Source organism: Grosmannia clavigera (genome assembly GCF_000143105.1).
Source record: "Grosmannia clavigera kw1407 unplaced genomic scaffold GCSC_167, whole genome shotgun sequence".
Lineage (NCBI taxonomy): Eukaryota > Fungi > Ascomycota > Sordariomycetes > Ophiostomatales > Ophiostomataceae > Leptographium > Leptographium clavigerum.
Window position 1 is genome coordinate 458,825 of NW_014040772.1, and position 18,745 is coordinate 477,569.

Sequence of the window (18,745 nt, forward strand, 5' to 3'; positions counted from 1 at the left end):
TAACAACAAAGCCAAAAGCACCCTCTTTTCTCAGACAGGACCACAACGGGCTGTCATCCTGCAAGAAACAACGCTTCCAAAAGAGGCTGACAGAAGCGATCTCTCTTGTCGCGCCACGCGATTGTCGACTTTCCGACGTCTGGGTCCTATCCCTGTTCTTTCCCCTCTTCCCATCTGGTCCTTTTTTCTGCCCTACCTTATCTACACTTCAGCCGTCTATCGACAGCATTCCATTGAAATTTTCTCTGCAGACAGCGTGTTCCCCCACGGCCTATCATGTCGGACTCGGAGAGCGTTGACTATCTCCAGCCGGGCTTCGACCCGATGACGCTGACGAATCCCCGTCTGCGGTCGATCCTGGTGACGTATAACGTGCCGTATGCGTCCAACGCGAAAAAGCCCGACCTGGTCGAGCTGTTCAACAGCCACGTGGCGACACAGGCGAGCAAGATCCTGGCCCGCCGTGCGAGGGCCAAGCGGTCCAGCATGGGCATCATCGACGCGACGCAGGGTGGCCAGAGCCACAGCACGGCCGACGGTTTTGATGATCCTCCTCCGACAGAGCGAAAGCGGCGGACTGGCCGAGCAGCTACGCACAGCCCAGTCAAGCGGGAAGCTATGACGCCGCGACACCTGGACAGCGGGCACGACGAGGACGAGGAAGATGCAAACTACCGCCGACAGCGCCGCACAAGCCCGCGGAAGCGTCAATCGCGGTCTACCAGCTATCAGCCGGGTTCCCCCCGCCGATGCCCGCTCATCTGCCGACGGCATCGGACACCGACACGGGCACGGATGCGGATGCAGCTGCAGCTACACGCACGCTGCTGCGGCCGCAGTCGTCGTCGCGCCAGACGCGGGCCCGGACGCCGCAGATCAAGCTCGAGCCCACGGAAGAGGAGCAGCCGGTGCTCCCGGCACGTTTGGAGCCGGTGCCGGTGCTCTCATGGACGCCTCAGCCAGCCCGCAGCATCGCTCGCAGCCACCACGTGGCGCAGAGTTCGACCGACGAGGAAGTGCCCTTTACCAACGACAATCCCTTCCAGAGCGGCAGCTCGCCGCTGGCGGCAGCATCGGCCGCGGCAGCAGGCCGCACGCCGCGCAGAAGAACAGCTGTCAGCCCAGAGAAGCGATCGTCTACCGGCACAACGATGCCAGACTCGGCATACGCACGCCGGCGCACTGCGGACGCTGCCTTTTCCGCGTCTGCTTCGTCGTCCTTTACGCTCGTGAACCCCACATCGCCGGCACCCGAGTCGGACGAAGACGACGACGACGATGCCTTGGAGCCGGGCGAGGAGTTCACGCCAGAGGCGCAGCTGGAACTGGCCCAGGAGGAAGCGGCTCTGCGCGAGCGCAACGCGGCCAACGGGCGGCGGGTCGGCCGGAAGAACCGGGCTGATGCAGCGACGTCGTCGAGACGGCGCAGCGTGCGATCGGCCCTGGTCACGCCGCTGTGGGTGCTACTTCTGACACTGCTGGGGACCTATGGGGCTTGGTATCGGCAGGAAAAGATGGCCGTCGGCTACTGCGGACTGGGACGGTCGGTGGTGCCATTGCTGACAGAGCAGATCGACTGGCTGATGGACCGGTTGCCAGAGCCCATGCGCGAGACGGTGGCCATGGTGGAGATGCCGCCTCGACTGAGCGTGCTGGTCGAGCCGCAGTGTGAGCTGTGTCCGGCCCATGCGTTCTGCTACTCGGACTTTTCGGTGCGCTGCGAGAGCGGCTATCTGCTGAAGCCACACCCTCTGTCGCTGGGTGGCCTGGTGCCGCTACCGCCAACTTGCGAGCCGGACGGCGAGCGGGCTCGACGGGTCAAGGCCGTGGCTGACAAGGCAGTCGAGGAATTGCGCAACCGACGGGCACGGTGGGAGTGTGGCGATCTCGTGGACGATGATGGCATCTCGGCAGCTTCACCGGCCATGGATGTGCCGGTGCTCAAGCGGGTGATCGCCGACAAGCGCAGCAAGAAGATGAGCAAGGACGAGTTTGACGACCTGTGGACGGCGGCGATCGGCGAGATCGAGACGCGCGAAGAGGTCGAGATCGAGCCGGAATATACGTGAGTCTTGACCGTTCCTTTTTACCCCCTCCCCCCCCCGGTTGTACTCAGTCTGACCATAACACTAACCAGCTACCCGGCTGGACCGATAGAGCCCCCGATTCCGGAGCCGTTTCAGACGCCCGCCTATCGTCCACCTCGCTCGCTCGCCTTCCATTCACGTGTGCCATCCGCCGGTCCATCCGACTCGGCTTCGCCCGATATCGATTCCCTGTTTCAGTTCTAGTGCTGGCCGTGCTGGCCCTGCTGTATGTGCGCGCTCGTTTCCGGGCGCGCCGGGCGATGCTGGCTCGCGTGCCGGCTCTGGTCGACCTCGCGCTGGAGCGTCTGGCCGCCCAGAAGGAGCTCTACCTGATCGACGAGGACGAGGGGGGGGAGAGGGGGGTGGACCGGGACGCCGATGGTCTCCGACCGGACCCGTTTCTGTTTCTGCCGCAGCTGCGCGACGACGTCCTGCGGTCGACGCACTCGCTGGCCGCCCGGGAACGTATCTGGAAGCCGGTGCGCGCCGTTGTCGAGCAGAACAGCAACGTGCGTGCAGGCCAGCGTGAGGGCCGCAACGGTGAAGTCGGTCGTGCATGGGAGTGGATCGGGCCCGTCGGAACGACGGGTGAGGACGACAACACAATGAATGGTGGTGGCGGCAATGGTGGCCGGTCTAGCCTCTACTTTGAGCGTAGCGCACGGCGGCGTCGCAGTGGTCGCGCATCGACCGGACCCGACGGAGGGAGCGTCCGGGAGCGAGTCGAGCGGGTTGAGCGAGGCGAGCGAGACAGTCGAGGAGATCGAGGAGATCGAGGAGATCGAGGAAGCTCGGCAACAGCGAGACCAAATCCACCTGCTCCCACCCGAGACGGTCAGGATGGCAACAAAACGTCGGCGCTGCATCGACGATGGCAGGAGTCCAGGCCGGTATACTGAGCTGGTGAGAGGGATACTAGGGAGACAGGGAGAGGAGAGGAAGATGAGAGAGGGAGTGGGAGACGGAAAGCTCGAGCGAGAGCTACTGCACCATCACACCCCAACACCTGACGACTTGAGACCTCGAGACTAGAGTTGAGCTCGTCTACCAGCTAGAAATGGCGTTATTACTGTCACGAATGAGCCTCTGCTTTTTCTGCCTGTTTCAACTTACAACTGTCACTAATGAACCACAATTCTTCCGCGCTGCTTTGTCTGCTTAGTTATTGATTATGTCAGCACCGACGGCAGTCGGTATGGGCAGTTTAGACGCCCAAAGGCAAGGCTTTTGACATTGGCTTAATTCTGTTCATACGATCTTACATAGTTCGCTGCTTAGCTATAGAATGTAACCCAACGTCTCATGTCTTGCTCCAACACTTTCCCTTGAAGCTATGCCATCCCCAACCAACATATAGCCTGCACGTATCCGCTCCAGAGCAAATCTTAATCTATCCTTTCCCTGCCTCGTGGCACAAACGAGAGCACCGTGAGAGGAATGTATATATGTTGGCCGACCCTGATTCCAAAACGCCATACACAAAAGAAACGTCCCGGGTACGGAAGGGAGAGAATACACAAAAGAAAAACGGAAAGAGAGGCAAGAGAAGTCCAAATGCAAAGACACTGCAATGCAAATCACCTGAGATCACTCCACCTTTAGCCGGCGCGTGGCGCGTGCCGAAATAAGAGCAAAGAAGGCCCCGATAAAGAAGATCACCGCAATGGCATTGGGCCCGTCCGTGCTGTGGTGCTCCGACGGATGCGCATCCTTGGCCAGCTCCGGACTCTTGCCGGGCTCCAGCACGGCAAACACCATCGTGCTGATCATGTTGCCCAGGAACTGCGGAACGGTCGTGTACATGTTGAGAATGCCAAAGTAGATGCCGCTCAGCTCACCCGACGATGTCTCGGTGCTTTTGGCCTTGGACAGCCCATGCTCCAGCTTGCCAAGGTCTCCGCTGTCGCGCAGCCGCCGATGGGAAGCACCGCCACGGCTGTTGGTGAGCCTGTTGACCTCTATGCCCAAAAAGGCTGCTGGCGCCCACGTGACCACGGTCCACGGAATGCCACAGAGCGACACGAGGAGGGTGGCGACCCGAAAGCTCATGGCGAACGGGGTCATGAACATGACAAAGGCAAAGACGATATGGCCACAGGTCCAGGCATTGAGTAGGTCCGGTCGCGATTTCTCCATAAAGTCGGCAAACCGCGCAATACTCTTTGGCGGACGGTGGGTGAAGTTCTCGTCGAACGGACTCCGCACCAAGAGCGGCAGAACTGCCGCCGCCAAGACCGTGACGCTGGAGTAGGCCGTCAGAGCGTAGCTGCCGATGCGTCCCATGTCGCCAAGGGCATCGTTAGTGACCCTCGCATCCGTGGGTACATCGTACCGAAAGTATGTCTCGCCAACCCATGTGCTGCTGTAGATCATAAATGGGAACCAGCCGATCCAGCCCCAGAAAACAGCCCAGCAGATCGCCTGCATGCGCGGAGGCAGTGTCAGCAGCGTCGACCAGATCTGCCGGAACACCTTGATCAGTCTGCTCAGCCCGCCCATGTCCGACATGTCGTGGCTGTGGCCGTGAGAAGGCAGCATGGCCCGCTCGGTGACAGCCCAGCAGGTGACGGCCGAGGTGCAGACGATGCTGGCCGCAGCAATGACGGTGAGCTGCTTGAACTGCGTGTCGCCCAGAGTCGGCCCCAGAGCCGCGACAAGATCGACCGCACCAGCACCGTAGCCGATCAGGTGGCCAAACGAGGCCATCCGGCTAGACCACGCAGAGCCCTCCTGCTGCTTCTCGATTGGCAGCGTATCGACCACGAGGCTGCGCACGCAGGACATGGCCGCATTGATAGCAAAGTCGACCACGTACAGCGCAAGTACAGCCAGCGTGATGACGATTTTCCGGTGTGGTATAGGAGCCGTGGTCCCCTGGCCGAGGGTAAACCCTTCGTTCCCGAGGACGGCAGTGACGATTTCGCTGGTGAATCCCAGCGTCAGCAGAGCGCCGACGACAAGGATGTTGCCGACGACGATAAATGGCCGCCGACGGCCCCATTTGCCCGTCCATTGATCGGAGATCACGCCGACAACAGGCTGGACGATCATGCCCGAGATTGGGCCGGCGAGCCACACGAACGAAGCCTGGCCCTTAGTGAGCCCGAGAGACAACATATAAGGAGTGCAATCTGTCACGATGCACGTCAGCCAGGAGCCCGGTGGAGGATGTATTGCGGTTGTGGAAGTACGTACACGTCATCTCGACTCCCCAAGTGAACCTGATTACATCCAGAATAGTGAGTATAGACACAAAAAACAGAATAAAAAGAGGGAGACAGCACATACGCTATGCCAATGCTTGCACAAGTCAACAGCATCATGCGCATTGTCTCCGAGCTGCCCTTGATGGCCGGCTGGCCCACCCAGGTCGCCATGGCCGTGTCGTGAACAAAGGGAAGCTCTCTTCTGTATAGACTGTCTTTGATGTGCCCAATGTCGTCGTCCGAGTCCGAGTAGTCGCAATGCTGAACGTCGAGTTGCCACCTCGGGCGATTAACGTCTGCGCCATGAACATCAGCATGAGCTTCAAATACGCCCGTGGAGCGCTGCCGGTCGTGTTTTCTGTAGTCCTTCATGCTCGGCTGACATCGGACAGGAAGAGAAGACGGTGAGGAACAAGAGATGCAGAAGCACAATAAGCTGGCATCAGTGACGTCGAAGCGTGAGCCTAGTCGGTCCTCGAAGACTGCCAATCGCATCTGGTCTGCCGTCCCATGGCCTCTCTGTCTTCTTGCTATCTTCTTTCCTCGCTTATCTTCGCTTCGCGTGTGGCAGCCGATGTTTGCATCCTCTCTGTTCTATCGCACTTCCTTCACGTCTCCGCAGTGCGCCCAAAGAGGCAATTGTGTCCTTACCCAGCGTATCAAGCGCAGCAAATGGGCATGCTTAGGAAAAAAAACTCTCTGTGCTGTGTGTCGTCGTTGCAAGATGAAGAAGGCACGAGGAGGGAGAAAGAGAAGAACAGAAATCCGGAGAAAAATAGAAAATAGAAAGGGACCGTTCCTGCATCGCAATGATCGGCCCGGGAATGCTGTCCTTGATAAAACGAATACGGGCAACATTAGGGGAAGCCGCGTCTGACAAGGCACGTGTGGGTCAGTGACGTCGCCAGCCCCTTTTACGGAGCGCTGCTACTGGTTCCTTCAGGCTTCGATTGCAGGCCGCCGCGCCTCTGCCAGACGCCCTGTAATGAGCTGTCGCGCTAACCGTCGCCGCATTGCGCTTGCCGCATTCTAGAATAGCATTATTATATGGGCAGGAACCGACGAGCGGCAACCAATACGACATACGCGTGTTAGGCAAGTCCGATCTAGGTGGCAGAATTGGGGAATGGAGAAAAAAAAGTTGAGTCAGAAAAGCCGAGCCAAACGAGACGACGCCGTCTTGCTGGCCGAACAAAGCCCAACACATCTGTCCCTTCTCATGAGCATTTCGCATTCCACAAGAGATAGATTCCAGATCGTTGCTGCATTGCCCTTTCCCTGCCATAGCTTCTTTCCCGGTCGTCTGGCACCCTGATCTCCGCATATTCTCTTACCCCGCCTTTGCCTCTTCAAATCACCAATTCCTGCATCTGCACTATAATATCGTGAAGCGATCTCGAGCTTCAATTGCCTCACTCCACCCTCTATTTCTACTTGCAACTGCCAGGCACCACGCCGGCACTCAGCGCGAAACAATGGATTTGGTCAACAAGTGAGTCCCGGCTATCTTCCCTGTTGCCCCTCCTCTGCTATGGCTGACACTGAGAGCAAAGCCTGGACGGTCGTCTTCTCTTTGCGATCCCAAAGAGTGAGTGGCTCCATACTCCCCAGGCCGTGCCGTAGCCAATTGACTGACCGCCGCCGTTCTAGAGGGCCGCCTGCAACAATCAGCTCTTGACCTGCTCCGGGGTGCCGACATCCAGTTCAAGCGCGAAAACCGGCTGGACATTGCTCTAGTGAAGAACCTGCAGATTGCCCTTGTCTTCCTCCCTGCTGCCGACATCCCGACATTTGTTGGCGAGGGCCAGGTCGACCTCGGCATCACCGGCCTCGACCAGGTCAAGGAGCACGATGCCGGTGTGCGGGCCATGACGCGGGCACGGAGAGAATCAGCCGCAGTGAGTGCCGACGTCGCCTCGGCCATTGCAGCTGGGAGCGCGGCTCCGACGACGGCCAAGGCTCGCGGCTGCGAGACCGTTCTAGAGCTCGGCTTTGGCAGCTGCAAGCTGCAGGTGCAGGTGCCGGAAAAGGGCAGCTACGTCGAGCCGCGCGACCTCATTGGCAAGAACATCGGCACCAGCTTCGTCCACCTGGCCGAGGAGTACTTTGGCCGCCTTGAGCTGGAGCAGGACGGGCTGACCAGCACCGACGCCGCCGTGAGCCCCCGAAAGCTGCGCACCAAGATCATCGAGCTGAGCGGCAGCGTCGAGGCGGCCTGCGCGCTCGGTGTGGCCGACGGCATCGTCGATCTTGTTGGTGAGTGCGGCATCTGCGCTGTGTCCGCCTTGACCACATGCTAATGACAATGTGTCTGCAGAGTCGGGAGAGACCATGAAGGCGGCTGGCCTGAAGCCTATCGACACAGTGGTTGACTCGTCGGCCATTCTGATCAAGTCCAAGTCGCCGAGCAACCCGGAGCTGCTGGACCTGATCGCCTCGCGCATTAGCGGCGTCATCACCGCACAGAAGTTCGTCCTCTGCCAGTACAACATCCCGCGAGCCCAGCTGCCCGAAGCGACGACCATCACGCCAGGCAAGCGTGCACCGACCATCACGGCCCTGGACGAGCCTGACTGGGTGGCCGTCAGCGCTATGGTGGAGAAGAAGAAGATTGCCACGGTGATGGACAACCTGGTCAAGGTTGGCGCCACGGACATTCTCGTCCTGGATATCCACAACACCCGCAACAGCTGAAGCGTGGCGCTTGTACTGCAGTTTGGCTTGGAATGGTTAGAAAAAAGAAATAAAGAGATTTGGTCACAACAAATAGAAGGGTCCCGGCGTCCTGTTGGCAACAGCACAAACTACGTAGCACTCTAATGGGAAGAAGCAAGAGTCTTGGGAAACATGACATGTGTGGGTTGTATTGAGAAGCGACTATGTTGCCCTGCGACACAGCAGTCTACGTGTGCCAGATAACGACGCGGCCGTCGACACCGCTCGCTGTACAAGTCAATAAACAGGACGAGAAGCAGCAACCAAACAGTAGACAGAGACAGAGGAGACATACAAGAAAACTTGGAGACGGCATCACCAGACGACTCGTAGGGGCGGATGGTGGTGATGGTGTTCTGGTGGACGGTCTTGAGCTGGGCGTCGTTCTTGGCCTTGCCCATGAGGTCCATCTGGCGGAACATGTTGAGGGCAGATTCCTCGCGATCAGCGGCACCGGGAGCGTGAGTCTTAGCCTCGAGGGTGCCACTGAGGGCCCAACCAGCGACGTCGCCGCGGAAGCGGAAAGCCTCGCAGTCGTAACCGGCGGCGATGATCTCGGCCTCGCCATTCCAGAGCAGACTAGCAAAGGGCAGCAGCTGGGTAGGGATGCTGATGACGGCACGCGGCGGTTGGTCGGGGGCGCTGGGGTAGACGACGGTGATGCTGCTGTCGTGGGTGGCAAAGGCGAGGGCGTCGCCGCTGGGCGAGAAGGCGACGGCATGGACCCAGCCGGCCGAGTTGTTGAGAAACTCGCCGCAGACGGTGTTGAAGGGCAGTCGTTCGCCCCAAGCACTCGGTTCCGGCCGGCTGTCGACGCCCTTGATGAAGCTGGAGAAGACGCGGGCGCGGGCGTCGGTGCTGCCAGCGGCCAGCAGGACCGAGTTGGGGTGCCAGCCCACGGTGGTGATGGTGCTGCGGATCGGCTTCTTCAGGTGCTTCGACACCCACCAATCGTTTTCCTCCTCAAAGTAGCATACCGCAATCACCCGATCGCCCGAGCCGACGGCAAACTTGGCCTCCGACGGTGACCACCGCACAAACGTCGCCGCCCGGTTGATCCGCAGCAGCACCAACGTCGGCTTGTACCCCGACGGCGACGGCTCCCACACGATCGCGTTGCGGTCTGTCCTGTCAGCCAAATCCTTGAGCCTGTGCGTCCCTCGCTGGCCTACCCTGAGAACACGTCACGATTCGCCCCGTGTTGGGCGCAATGTCCACGCCCGTCACCGTCTTGTCGTGTCCCTTGAGCTCGTCCTTGAGCTTGAACGCACTGCCCACACGGCCGTACAGCTCCACGGTTGACTCGCGGGCCACGGCCAGCAGCTTGCGGTCGGCCGAGAAGGAGTGGTCCGCAATCGGGTTGTGGAAGAGCTGGTGGATCTCCGGCGGTGCCATTGTGCCTTGTGTCTTTGCCTTTTGCCTTTTGCGTATTCGTTTCCGTACTCTCCTTCTCCGTGTCGGTGTCTTGCCTGTGATAGGAGGAGCTCTCTACTATCACGCAAAGGAGTTTGTATGGGAGGAATCCAGATGCGAGCTCAAAGGTGGGGCGACGTGCTCCCTATTTGTACGGAATACGAATTACGACAAAAGGCAGGAGGGAAGGTCGAGGGGCACCGTGCCGGATACTGTCCCTTGCATTACGTAAGCACGCATGTGGCCCGCCATTGGGCTACGCGAAAACAGCACCGCCCGGAAAAAATAAACGGACAAGACGGACAGCTCTGCCTCGACACCGTCGCCGAGCACACACTCCGCATTCGGGGTTCTCGCATCGCACCCATGTCGACCGCCACGCAGTCCCGCATCTTGCCGCCGCCGGGCAATGGCCTGCCGGCCAAGGTGGTGCCTATTGCGCCGAATCAAACGTACGTCCCTCCTTTCTCTTCACGCCTGCTTCTCTCCTCTGCTCCCGTCTGCACTCTATTAACCCTGGCACAGCCTCTACGTGCGGAACCTGCCGTCGGCCAAGATCAAGAAGGAGGACCTGCGCATGGCGCTGTACCTTCTGTTCTCCACCTACGGCCCCGTGCTCGACGTCGTGGCGCTCAAGACGATGAAGATGCGAGGACAGGCGCACATTGTCTTTCGCGACATCCAGGCGGCAACACAAGCTGCCCGCTCGCTCGATGGCTTCTCCTTTTTCGGACAGGACATGGTACGGTTCACCTTTGTACAATTGTCTGTCCCATCGATCGCTGACAGCCGGTTCTAGAAAGTCACATATGCCAAGTCCAAATCCAACGTGATCGCCAGGCTAGACGGCACCTTTGAGCCGCCCACGGCCGCCCAGACTGTCGAAGTCACCGATCTCCAGCAGAGCATCTTCAACGCCCCGGCGCCGGGCTCGGCTGCTACGCCTCCCCCTGTCGTTCCCAAGCCGGCTGATGCACCAGGCGGAACAAAGGCAGACGCCGAAGCCGAAGCAGCTCGCGGCCAGAAGCGGACGCGTGACGAGGAGGACGAGGAGGAGGACGACGACAGCGATGTGGCCAGGGGAGGAAGACAGCGATGACGAGTAGCCGAGAGATGGAAAAGTGGAAAACAAAACGATACCCCTTCTGCTACACTTCATCTGGTTCGGCTGGTAATTCCCTCCTCAGTAGCCCCTATGGCACAGGTAACGCTAGGCATGTCGCCATCTGGTTCAATTCCTAGGTCTCAAAGCAGTCTTGGATCAGGGCCAGTTCCTTGGGAACCCAGAGGCCTACACACCCACCGACCAGACCGATCCAGACCATGAGGTAGGAGCTTTTGGAACAATCAAATCCCGACATGGCCTCACCGAGAAGACAGGGGTGGACGAAGAACGACGGGACTCCGGTGATGGGATGGTACTAAGGACGCGCCATGTTAGCCAGGCCTCCAGCAGGCCCTTGGTGAGCACGATAGACACGGTAAATACAAACAGTACATACGTCTGCAGAGATGCCACCGATGCTGCCAGCAACACGGAGGCCGTCCTTGAACGAGTCAGGCACGAGTCGCCGGAAGACGGTGTCGATGCTGAAGGCGGGCTCGTACTCGGGCAGTCCGTGCAGAGAGAACCAGAGACACGGTGCCCTGTAGGTCGGATGGAGGTGGATCTCGTAGGTCACAAAGCCCACGTCCGCCGGCCGGGTCGCGGGCGGCTGCTTGCGCAGCACAGCCTGTGTCGTGTGAGCGAACGTGCTTGTGCGGCCCGTGCGTCTCTTGTACTGCCTGCTCACCTGGTCGGCCTCGTCGTCTTCGGCCATGGCCTGGTCCTCTTCCACATCGACATCGGCGCTGCTGACGGCCAGCGTCCCCAGAGAAAACCGGTCGAGCTGGCTGGAGAGGTCGCTGTCGTCCAGGGCAGCAGCAGCATCCTCATCCAGCGGGCGGGTGATCTGGAGGTACGTGGTGTACTCGCTGCCGGCAGCATACGAGCTGGTATTGAAGGCAGTGCAGGCAGAAAGACGCCATCGACGCCGGAGTGGACCTAGTGTGGCATGGCGGTAGATGCGGTCGAGCTGGTTGCAGACCTCGGTGAACTCGTCGGCCGTGAGAAAGGGATAGTCGCCGAACTCTGCGCTCTTCGAGGCCGGGGCCCGGGTGGTCATCGTGCAGACGGCGCTGGCATGCTCCGAGTGTTCTGGTCTGCCGTTGTATCGAGTATCTTGCAATAAGCTCTTTGGGCTGCAAATTCATTTTGGCGGGCTCCATTAACTCTTGTACAGTGGCTTTTGGAACGGGATACTGTGCTTCTACGTAACTGCCAGGTGGGCCGTTACGCGGCAGGAACGAAGTACTCCGTACATACTCCAGCTCTGTAATACGATTGGCCTGCATGCTACCTCAATCCGCATTCGGAGAACTGCTTCCAGCTGTCCTTTTCAAACCATACGACGTACGGAGCACAGGCAAGCTGTTGCGCCAAGCTCCTAGAGGCTTACCGCCTCATTCCCTCCTTTTGTCTCTCTGCTTGTCGGTTTTTAGAATGGCTGCTTCTTGCTGATCCCTTGGAGTTTTTTATGCTTTGAGCCTTAGCTAGCGACCATTTTTTGGCTGGTCTTGGCTTTTGGTGTGGCCCCTGGTCTCCAATTTGAAGAAGAGCTCGTTTTCATCTCCGGGCGTCATCATACTTCTACCTCCTCACCACATCATTTCTTGGGAACGCCTCCGGCCACGAAAACAGACTCCCTATTTACCGCTGCTTTCCTCGACGTCTCCGCCCCTTTCGTCTGGCAATGCTCGCACTGGAGAAATGAACGTTAGGGACCCCTTCGGTCTACACAGAAATCCGACCTTTGGCATTCTTCGCGCCACCGCAAACCAGGCCGCACGCGAGATCAAGCACAGGGCCATCGAGGCCGGCGCCCATGCGCTAGAAAGAGGAAAGCAAGCCAGAGAGGCCGTTGAGACCGCTGTCGAGACCGCCTTAGAAAGTGCATCGGCCGTAACGGACGACATGGCATTCTCAGTGCCCCGGAATGTGCCATCGTTTAACAACCCACAACGGATAGCAGAGGACCAGCTGTGGGGAGCAGCCACGGGGAAGACGAACACCGGCAACCGCGGTGGCAGAAACAACATCCTGGACGCGGTCGGTGGCCTGTTCGAATCCGGGATCCCCGGTCGGAGCTCGCAGACGCTGCCCATGTACAAGGACAAGCCGTATGGCTATCTGCCCTCGGAACGGGCACGGCCTGTGTACCGGCGAAAGCGGGTGCTAGGGCTGGTGTTCTTCGTCTTCCTTGCCGCGCTGTACTACCTCGGCTGGTTTGACGCACACAAGGACCGAGTGCCAAGGGTGCCGCTGCCGTCGTGGGACTGGCTGAATGGCAAGGACGAGAAGGCACACAGCCGGGCCGACTGGCTGGACCGCCGAGAGCGCGTGGTGGAGGCATTCGAGCTAAGCTGGGATGCCTACGAGCGCTACGCCTGGGGTACGTCCGACCGGTTTTCACTCTGCTCCGGTAGTGCTAACGAAATGCGCAGGCTATGACGAGTTCCACCCCGATTCCAAGCTAGGAAAGCAGATGGCCCCCCATGGCCTCGGCTGGATCATCATCGACTCGCTGGACACGCTCATGCTGATGAACCTGACGTCACGGCTGGTGCATGCTCGCGAATGGGTCGCGAATAAGTTGACGTGGGACCAGGACCAGGATATCAACACGTTTGAGACGACGATCCGCATGATGGGTGGCCTGCTGTCAGCTCACTACCTGGCAAACGAATATCCACATCTGGCGAAGCTCAACGACATCCAGCTGGCCGAGACGGGCGGCGAGGACCTGTATCTGGAAAAGGCTAGGGACCTGGCCGATCGGTTGTTATCAGCATTCGACAGCCCTACGGGCGTTCCGTGGTCGAGCGTCAACATTGGCAAGTCCGAGGCCATTGCAGCACACGACAACGGAGGGGCGGCGTCTACAGCGGAAACGACGACACTGCAGCTGGAGTTCAAGTACCTGGCCAAGCTGACCGGGGAGAAGGTATTCTGGGACAAGGTGGAGAACGTTATGGCGATTGTGGACCAGAAGAGCCGGCAGTTCGACTCGCTGGTGCCAATCTACATTGACCCGTTAACGGGATCGTTCAAGGGACACAACATCCGGTTGGGCAGCCGTGGTGACTCGTATTACGAGTACCTTATAAAGCAATACCTGCAGACAAACATGAAGGAGACCGTATATCTGGACATGTGGACAGACGCGCTGGCGGCAGTGAGAAAGCACCTGGTGACGTACACGGAGACATCACACTACACCATCATCGGCGAGCGGGCAGACGGGCTGGAGGAGCCGCTGACGGCCAAGATGGATCATCTGGTGTGCTTCATGCCGGGAACGATTGCGCTGGCGGCAACGCGCGGAATGCCGCTGCGGGAAGCGCGCAAGAGCAGCTGGTGGACAAGGCAGCACGACAAGGACATGAAGCTGGCACACGAGCTGACGCAGACGTGCTGGGGTATGTACAAGTACATGGCGACAGGGCTGGCAGCCGAGATCACACACTTCGAGATAGCGAATCCACCGCCGCCAGAGTCGTGGCAACACCAGGCACCACCCTCAGACTTCAGCCCGGATCCGGATGCACCGTGGCGGAAAGACTTTATCGTCAAGTCGCCGGATTCGCACAACCTGCAGCGGCCAGAGACGGTGGAGAGTCTGTTCTATATGTGGCGGATAACGGGTGACATCCGGTACCGCGAGTGGGGATGGGAGATGTTCAAGTCCTTCATGGCGTATACGGCGGTCAAGGACGGAGGCGGGTTCACGAGCCTGTCGAATGCCAACAAACTGCCGCCCGTCAGCAGGGACAACATGGAAAGCTTCTGGCTGGTAAGTGGTCGAGGTGGGGGTGTTTATGAAATGAAGATGGCCGGAGACTGTACTAACACGTGGCTTCTAGGCGGAAACGTTGAAATACTTTTACCTGCTGTTCTCGCCTGACGATCTGCTGCCACTGGACAAGATCGTGATCAACACCGAGGCACACCCATTTCCACGTTTCGACATGGGGCCGCTGTTCTCCACCGGATGGACAAGGCAGCCAGCAGCGGCCAGCGCAGGGGCACCCTGAAAGCCGATCGGGCTCAGTGAAAGAGCCGGGTAGTTGTCCGGATACTTGTAGTCGTGTTGTCGATTTGCATTGCATCATGTCGGGGATTGCGTTATATCTGTCTCGGCCCTGACCCGGAAAGGGAAGAGTGCCAAACTTAGCCACATAGATTTTGCCACGGGTGAATTGTATTTGTACTCGTATCCGGAGTATTATGCAGGGGGCTACTATGCAGAGGTGGGCTCCAGTGTTTTAGGGTGTGGGATCACGCAAGATATCAAGATGCAGAGAGTGGGAAGCGAGCAGACGAGCGAGGTCACAGACAACAACAGCAGCAGCAGCCTTGCCGTTATCTCTAATACGACGTATCTGACAAGTACAAAGTACTCGTACGAACAACGACTGGCGGGAGCAGCCAGTTGAGCAGGCGCTCGGACCAGGTTCTGATGGGAACGTTTCTGTCCATGCGCAGACTATCGTTTTACAGTGGAGCCGCGTTTGGCTTCATGGGGTTACTTCGTTGTGGTCCGCGACAGCGAAGGAAGCCATGTGGAAATGACTTGGGCAGCCCTAACTGAAGCACGCGGTGCTGCCGTGCTGTCGTGCAGAGTCGAATGCATTACGTAAGAGCAGGGCAGAACCCGCTGATAAGGCGGCCGGGCTGCTGGAGAATGCTGATTTGTCTTGGTGTTCTGATTGGCTGCTTTCCGCAGTCGTACCCATATCTAGCCCAGCCAATTTTCCACGATGCTACTATGTCGCTTTTCCTCCTCTACGGCTCGGGTCAGGTACCTGTACTTTGTCTCTCGGGCAGACCAGGGGGCCGGCTCTCGCATCTGTGGCACCATTCCTCCAGGCCCGCCCTATCTCTCCCCCGGTACGGAGTACTTGCGCCGTCTCAATCCATCACCTTGCATGATTCAGGATTAGCTGACAGACAGCTCCATCTCGCTCTTCCTGTCTCTGCTCTCTTCGTATGAAAGATACAGAGTGTAGAGCGCAGAGTACAGGCTGTTGGCCGATATGCACAATTCAAAATAAACTCCCTGTCACACCCCCTGTCTCTCAAGACTGATTGACGGAGCCGTGGGGGCGCTGCAGAGCGATTGTCACAAAAGCGGCAAGGAAGAGACAAACAAGCTGGTTCCTATTGGATGCGCCCTCTTCGTCTGCGCCTCTCTCTCTCTCTCTTGTCCTATCTGCGCCTCGCTCTTTGATCGTTCACCCGTTCTCTCCCCCTCATGCCCCTTTGCCTTTAAGCTTCATACAAGATCACATCTACTTCACGTCCGGCATTTCGCTCACGTGCTTCGTTTCCTCACTAAGAATCATAGGCGATATCCACACATCGACAAGCTAACGATAAAGGATCCGCGAGCCGACAAGTCCATGAACAGCAGCCCCGAGTCTGGGCCCCCCCGACACTCGCCTTGCTCGACATTGTCCTTACGCCGTACTCCCCACGCTCTGCAGCGCGTGCTCTCCACATCTATTGTGAGATCTGAACCTGCATCGCATCGCTGCCGGTCCTGCACGCTCTTCCCGCATCTGAGATCGCAGCTTTCTGTCCATTCTTTTCTTTTTCCTGTCGGCGCAACGACAGCTGGCAAGGACGACGTGCCTTGCTGTAAAGCCATTGTGAGGCCAAGAAGGGGACTGAGAGGTGCTCGGAGGTCCGTGTGGAACGAAAAGGCTTGCGCCACGACAGACGAGCCGAGGCCAAGGGCAGAATTTCGGAAATCTCTGCCGGCTTGCGACAGACGAGGTGTCTCTTAGCTCTCGCCACATCCTAACCACCAAACTTCCCCATGAAGAAAAAGCCGTCATCCGCTTCAATGGATCGTGACCTGGAGCTCAATTTCCTCACCATCAAGGAAGACAGCCTGCAGCAGGACAGCATCTACCCCATGCACACCACCATCATCAGTAGTGGCGGCGGCGATGCATACCACGACGAGCCGCAGCGGGTGGAGAGCCAGTCGACGCGGCGAAACCGGCTGGCGGGCGTGGGCGGCGGCCGTCTCGAGCGGCGGCCGTCGTTTGGCGTCGGTAGTGGGGGTGAGCGGCGGCAGAGCACGCTGTCGCGCTGGATGGACTCGTTCCGCCGCGATCCGAGTCAGCGCGGAATACCGATGAGGCCGAATCCGGCGACAGGGCCGGCGGGGATGCGGCGAACAGCAGCGAGCGGCGGTGGGGTCCATGGTGATGGAGGCGGCGGGATTCTCGGTGGCTCCGGCCTCGAGGCCTATCCGATGCATCCCATGATGGAAGACTATCCCGGCAGCGGCCACTTTTTCGACATGCGTGGCGCCAACATGGCGACGGCCAACTCGGGGCTGTCGCGCGATCTCAAGGGCCGCCACCTGCAGATGATTGCCATCGGCGGCTCCGTCGGCACCGGTCTGTTTGTGGCCTCGGGCAAGTCGCTGTCGCAGGGCGGCCCGGCATCCGTGCTGATCGCCTACTGCTTCATCGGCTTCATGCTGTACTGCACCATGCATGCGCTCGGCGAGCTGGCCGTGGCCTTTCCCGTGGCTGGCTCCTTCTCCGCCTTCTCGACCCGTTTCCTGGATCCGTCGTGGGGCTTTGCCATGGGTTGGAAGTGAGTGTGCAGAGCGCAGAAGAGAGGAAGAAACGAGAAAGACAAGAAAAGAAATCAGCTAACACGTCCAGCTATGCGTTGCAGTGGATCATCGTGCTGCCACTCGAGATAATAGCGGCATCCATGACGGTGGCGTATTGGAACGCCGATCTGAACAAGGCCATCTTTGTGACCATCTTTCTGATCGTCACCGTGGGCATCAACATGTTTGGCGTCAAGGGTTATGGTGAGGCCGAATTTGTGTTTGCCATTATCAAGGTGACTGCCATTATCGGGTTCATGTGAGTGTTTGCTCTTTCCATGTGTCTGCTTGTTCGGTCTTGCCTGTTTGGTCTTGGCTCTTTCCTCACACCATCTTGCTCCTTCCTGTTGTTGTCATTCTCCTCTGTCTCTCTCTTCTCCCTAGCTTCTCTCTCCCTCTTTTCTACTCCCACTAACTCATCTAGAATTCTCGGCATCGTCATCAATATCGGCGGCACCCCAACCGAAGGCTATATCGGCGGCAAGTACTGGCACCATCCAGGCGCATTTCACAATGGCTTCAAGGGCCTGTGCTCCGTGTTTGTGACGGCGGCCTTTGCGTTTGCGGGCACCGAGCTCGTGGGCCTAGCAGCGGCCGAGACGCAGAACCCGCGCAAGAGCCTGCCGACGGCCATCAAGCAGGTCTTCTGGCGCATCTCGCTCTTCTACGTGGTGGCGCTGACGCTGGTCGGCCTGCTGGTGCCGTACGACGACGCGCGGCTATCAGGCGCCAAGAGCATCGCGGACGCGACCGCGTCACCCTTTGTCATTGCGATTGAGAGCGCCGGCATCCAGGTGTTGCCGTCGGTCATGAACACGATCATCCTCGTGGCCGTCGTGTCGGTCGGCAACTCGTCCGTCTTCGGCTCGTCGCGCACGCTGGCCGCACTGGCTGACCAGGGCCAGGCGCCGCGCATCCTCGCCTATATTGACCGGCGAGGCCGCCCGCTCGTGTCCATCGGCGTGGCCTCGTGCTTCGGCCTGCTTGCCTACCTCGCCGATGTCGACGCCGAGTCCGACGTGCTCAACTGGCTGCTCGCCATCTCCGCCCTCAGCACCATCTTCACCTGGGCTAGCATCTGCGTCAGCCACATCCGCTTCCGCCGCGCCTGGAAGCTGCGCGGCCGCGAACTCTCCGAGCTCGCCTTTCGCTCCCAACCCGGTGTCCTCGGCTCTTGGCTCGGCCTCGGCTGCAACCTCATCATCCTCATCGCCCAGTTCTGGGTCGGCGGCTGGCCCGTCGGCTACCACCAGAACACCACCGCCGCCAACGTCCAGAATTTTTTCCTCCAGTACCTCGCCGTCCCCATCGTCCTCATCATGTGGCTCGGCCACAAGCTCTACTTTCGCACCTCTTACGTCCGGCTCGAGACCATGGACATCGATACCGGCCGTCGGGACTTTAATCTCCCCGTGCTCTCTGCCCAGGAGGAGGAGGAGCGTTACTACTGGCCCCGCTGGAAGAAGCTGTACAAATTCTTTTGCTAATCTCATTTTGTTTATGTAAGCCATAGTTGTGCCTTTGATCTTTGTTTTTCCGTCTCTTTATCCCTTTTTTCTTCTATTTTCCCTTTCGTAACAGCGCCGGG

General features: G+C 59.0%; 8 protein-coding genes across 8 annotated transcripts; 5 read left to right on the forward strand and 3 right to left on the reverse strand.

Moving 5' to 3' along the window:
* Positions 1–276: 276 nt before the first annotated feature.
* CMQ_6079 (sister chromatid separation protein) lies at positions 277–3,142 on the forward strand (the record flags this gene model as incomplete). Its single annotated transcript, XM_014315144.1, has 5 exons — positions 277–736; positions 808–2,065; positions 2,158–2,675; positions 2,746–2,990; positions 3,107–3,142. The coding sequence occupies 5 exons, from the start codon at positions 277–279 to the stop codon at positions 3,140–3,142; spliced, it is 2,517 nt and encodes an 838-aa protein (XP_014170619.1).
* Positions 3,143–3,674: 532 nt separating this feature from the next.
* CMQ_6109 (sucrose transport protein) lies at positions 3,675–5,665 on the reverse strand (the record flags this gene model as incomplete). Its single annotated transcript, XM_014315174.1, has 3 exons — positions 3,675–5,218; positions 5,283–5,308; positions 5,376–5,665. 3 exons carry the CDS (start codon positions 5,663–5,665, stop codon positions 3,675–3,677), a joined length of 1,860 nt encoding a protein of 619 aa, XP_014170649.1.
* A 1,103-nt stretch (positions 5,666–6,768) lies between these two features.
* On the forward strand, positions 6,769–7,987 carry CMQ_6205 (ATP phosphoribosyltransferase; the record flags this gene model as incomplete). The annotated part of the gene is made up of 4 exons (XM_014315270.1): positions 6,769–6,785; positions 6,847–6,881; positions 6,944–7,549; positions 7,611–7,987. The coding sequence occupies 4 exons, from the start codon at positions 6,769–6,771 to the stop codon at positions 7,985–7,987; spliced, it is 1,035 nt and encodes a 344-aa protein (XP_014170745.1).
* Positions 7,988–8,195: 208 nt separating this feature from the next.
* CMQ_6171 (actin-related protein) lies at positions 8,196–9,403 on the reverse strand (the record flags this gene model as incomplete). Its single annotated transcript, XM_014315236.1, has 3 exons — positions 8,196–8,236; positions 8,304–9,131; positions 9,181–9,403. The coding sequence occupies 3 exons, from the start codon at positions 9,401–9,403 to the stop codon at positions 8,196–8,198; spliced, it is 1,092 nt and encodes a 363-aa protein (XP_014170711.1).
* Positions 9,404–9,787: 384 nt separating this feature from the next.
* CMQ_5987 (RNA-binding domain containing protein) lies at positions 9,788–10,520 on the forward strand (the record flags this gene model as incomplete). Its single annotated transcript, XM_014315052.1, has 3 exons — positions 9,788–9,873; positions 9,947–10,163; positions 10,221–10,520. The coding sequence occupies 3 exons, from the start codon at positions 9,788–9,790 to the stop codon at positions 10,518–10,520; spliced, it is 603 nt and encodes a 200-aa protein (XP_014170527.1).
* A 139-nt stretch (positions 10,521–10,659) lies between these two features.
* On the reverse strand, positions 10,660–11,586 carry CMQ_6051 (uncharacterized protein; the record flags this gene model as incomplete). The annotated part of the gene is made up of 2 exons (XM_014315116.1): positions 10,660–10,842; positions 10,924–11,586. The coding sequence occupies 2 exons, from the start codon at positions 11,584–11,586 to the stop codon at positions 10,660–10,662; spliced, it is 846 nt and encodes a 281-aa protein (XP_014170591.1).
* A 644-nt stretch (positions 11,587–12,230) lies between these two features.
* Positions 12,231–14,554, forward strand: CMQ_6391 (mannosyl-oligosaccharide alpha-1,2-mannosidase; the record flags this gene model as incomplete). Its single annotated transcript, XM_014315456.1, has 3 exons — positions 12,231–12,912; positions 12,965–14,313; positions 14,384–14,554. The coding sequence occupies 3 exons, from the start codon at positions 12,231–12,233 to the stop codon at positions 14,552–14,554; spliced, it is 2,202 nt and encodes a 733-aa protein (XP_014170931.1).
* A 1,814-nt stretch (positions 14,555–16,368) lies between these two features.
* Positions 16,369–18,644, forward strand: CMQ_6464 (amino acid permease; the record flags this gene model as incomplete). Its single annotated transcript, XM_014315529.1, has 3 exons — positions 16,369–17,135; positions 17,207–17,416; positions 17,582–18,644. 3 exons carry the CDS (start codon positions 16,369–16,371, stop codon positions 18,642–18,644), a joined length of 2,040 nt encoding a protein of 679 aa, XP_014171004.1.
* Between the last annotated feature and the right edge of the window lie 101 nt (positions 18,645–18,745).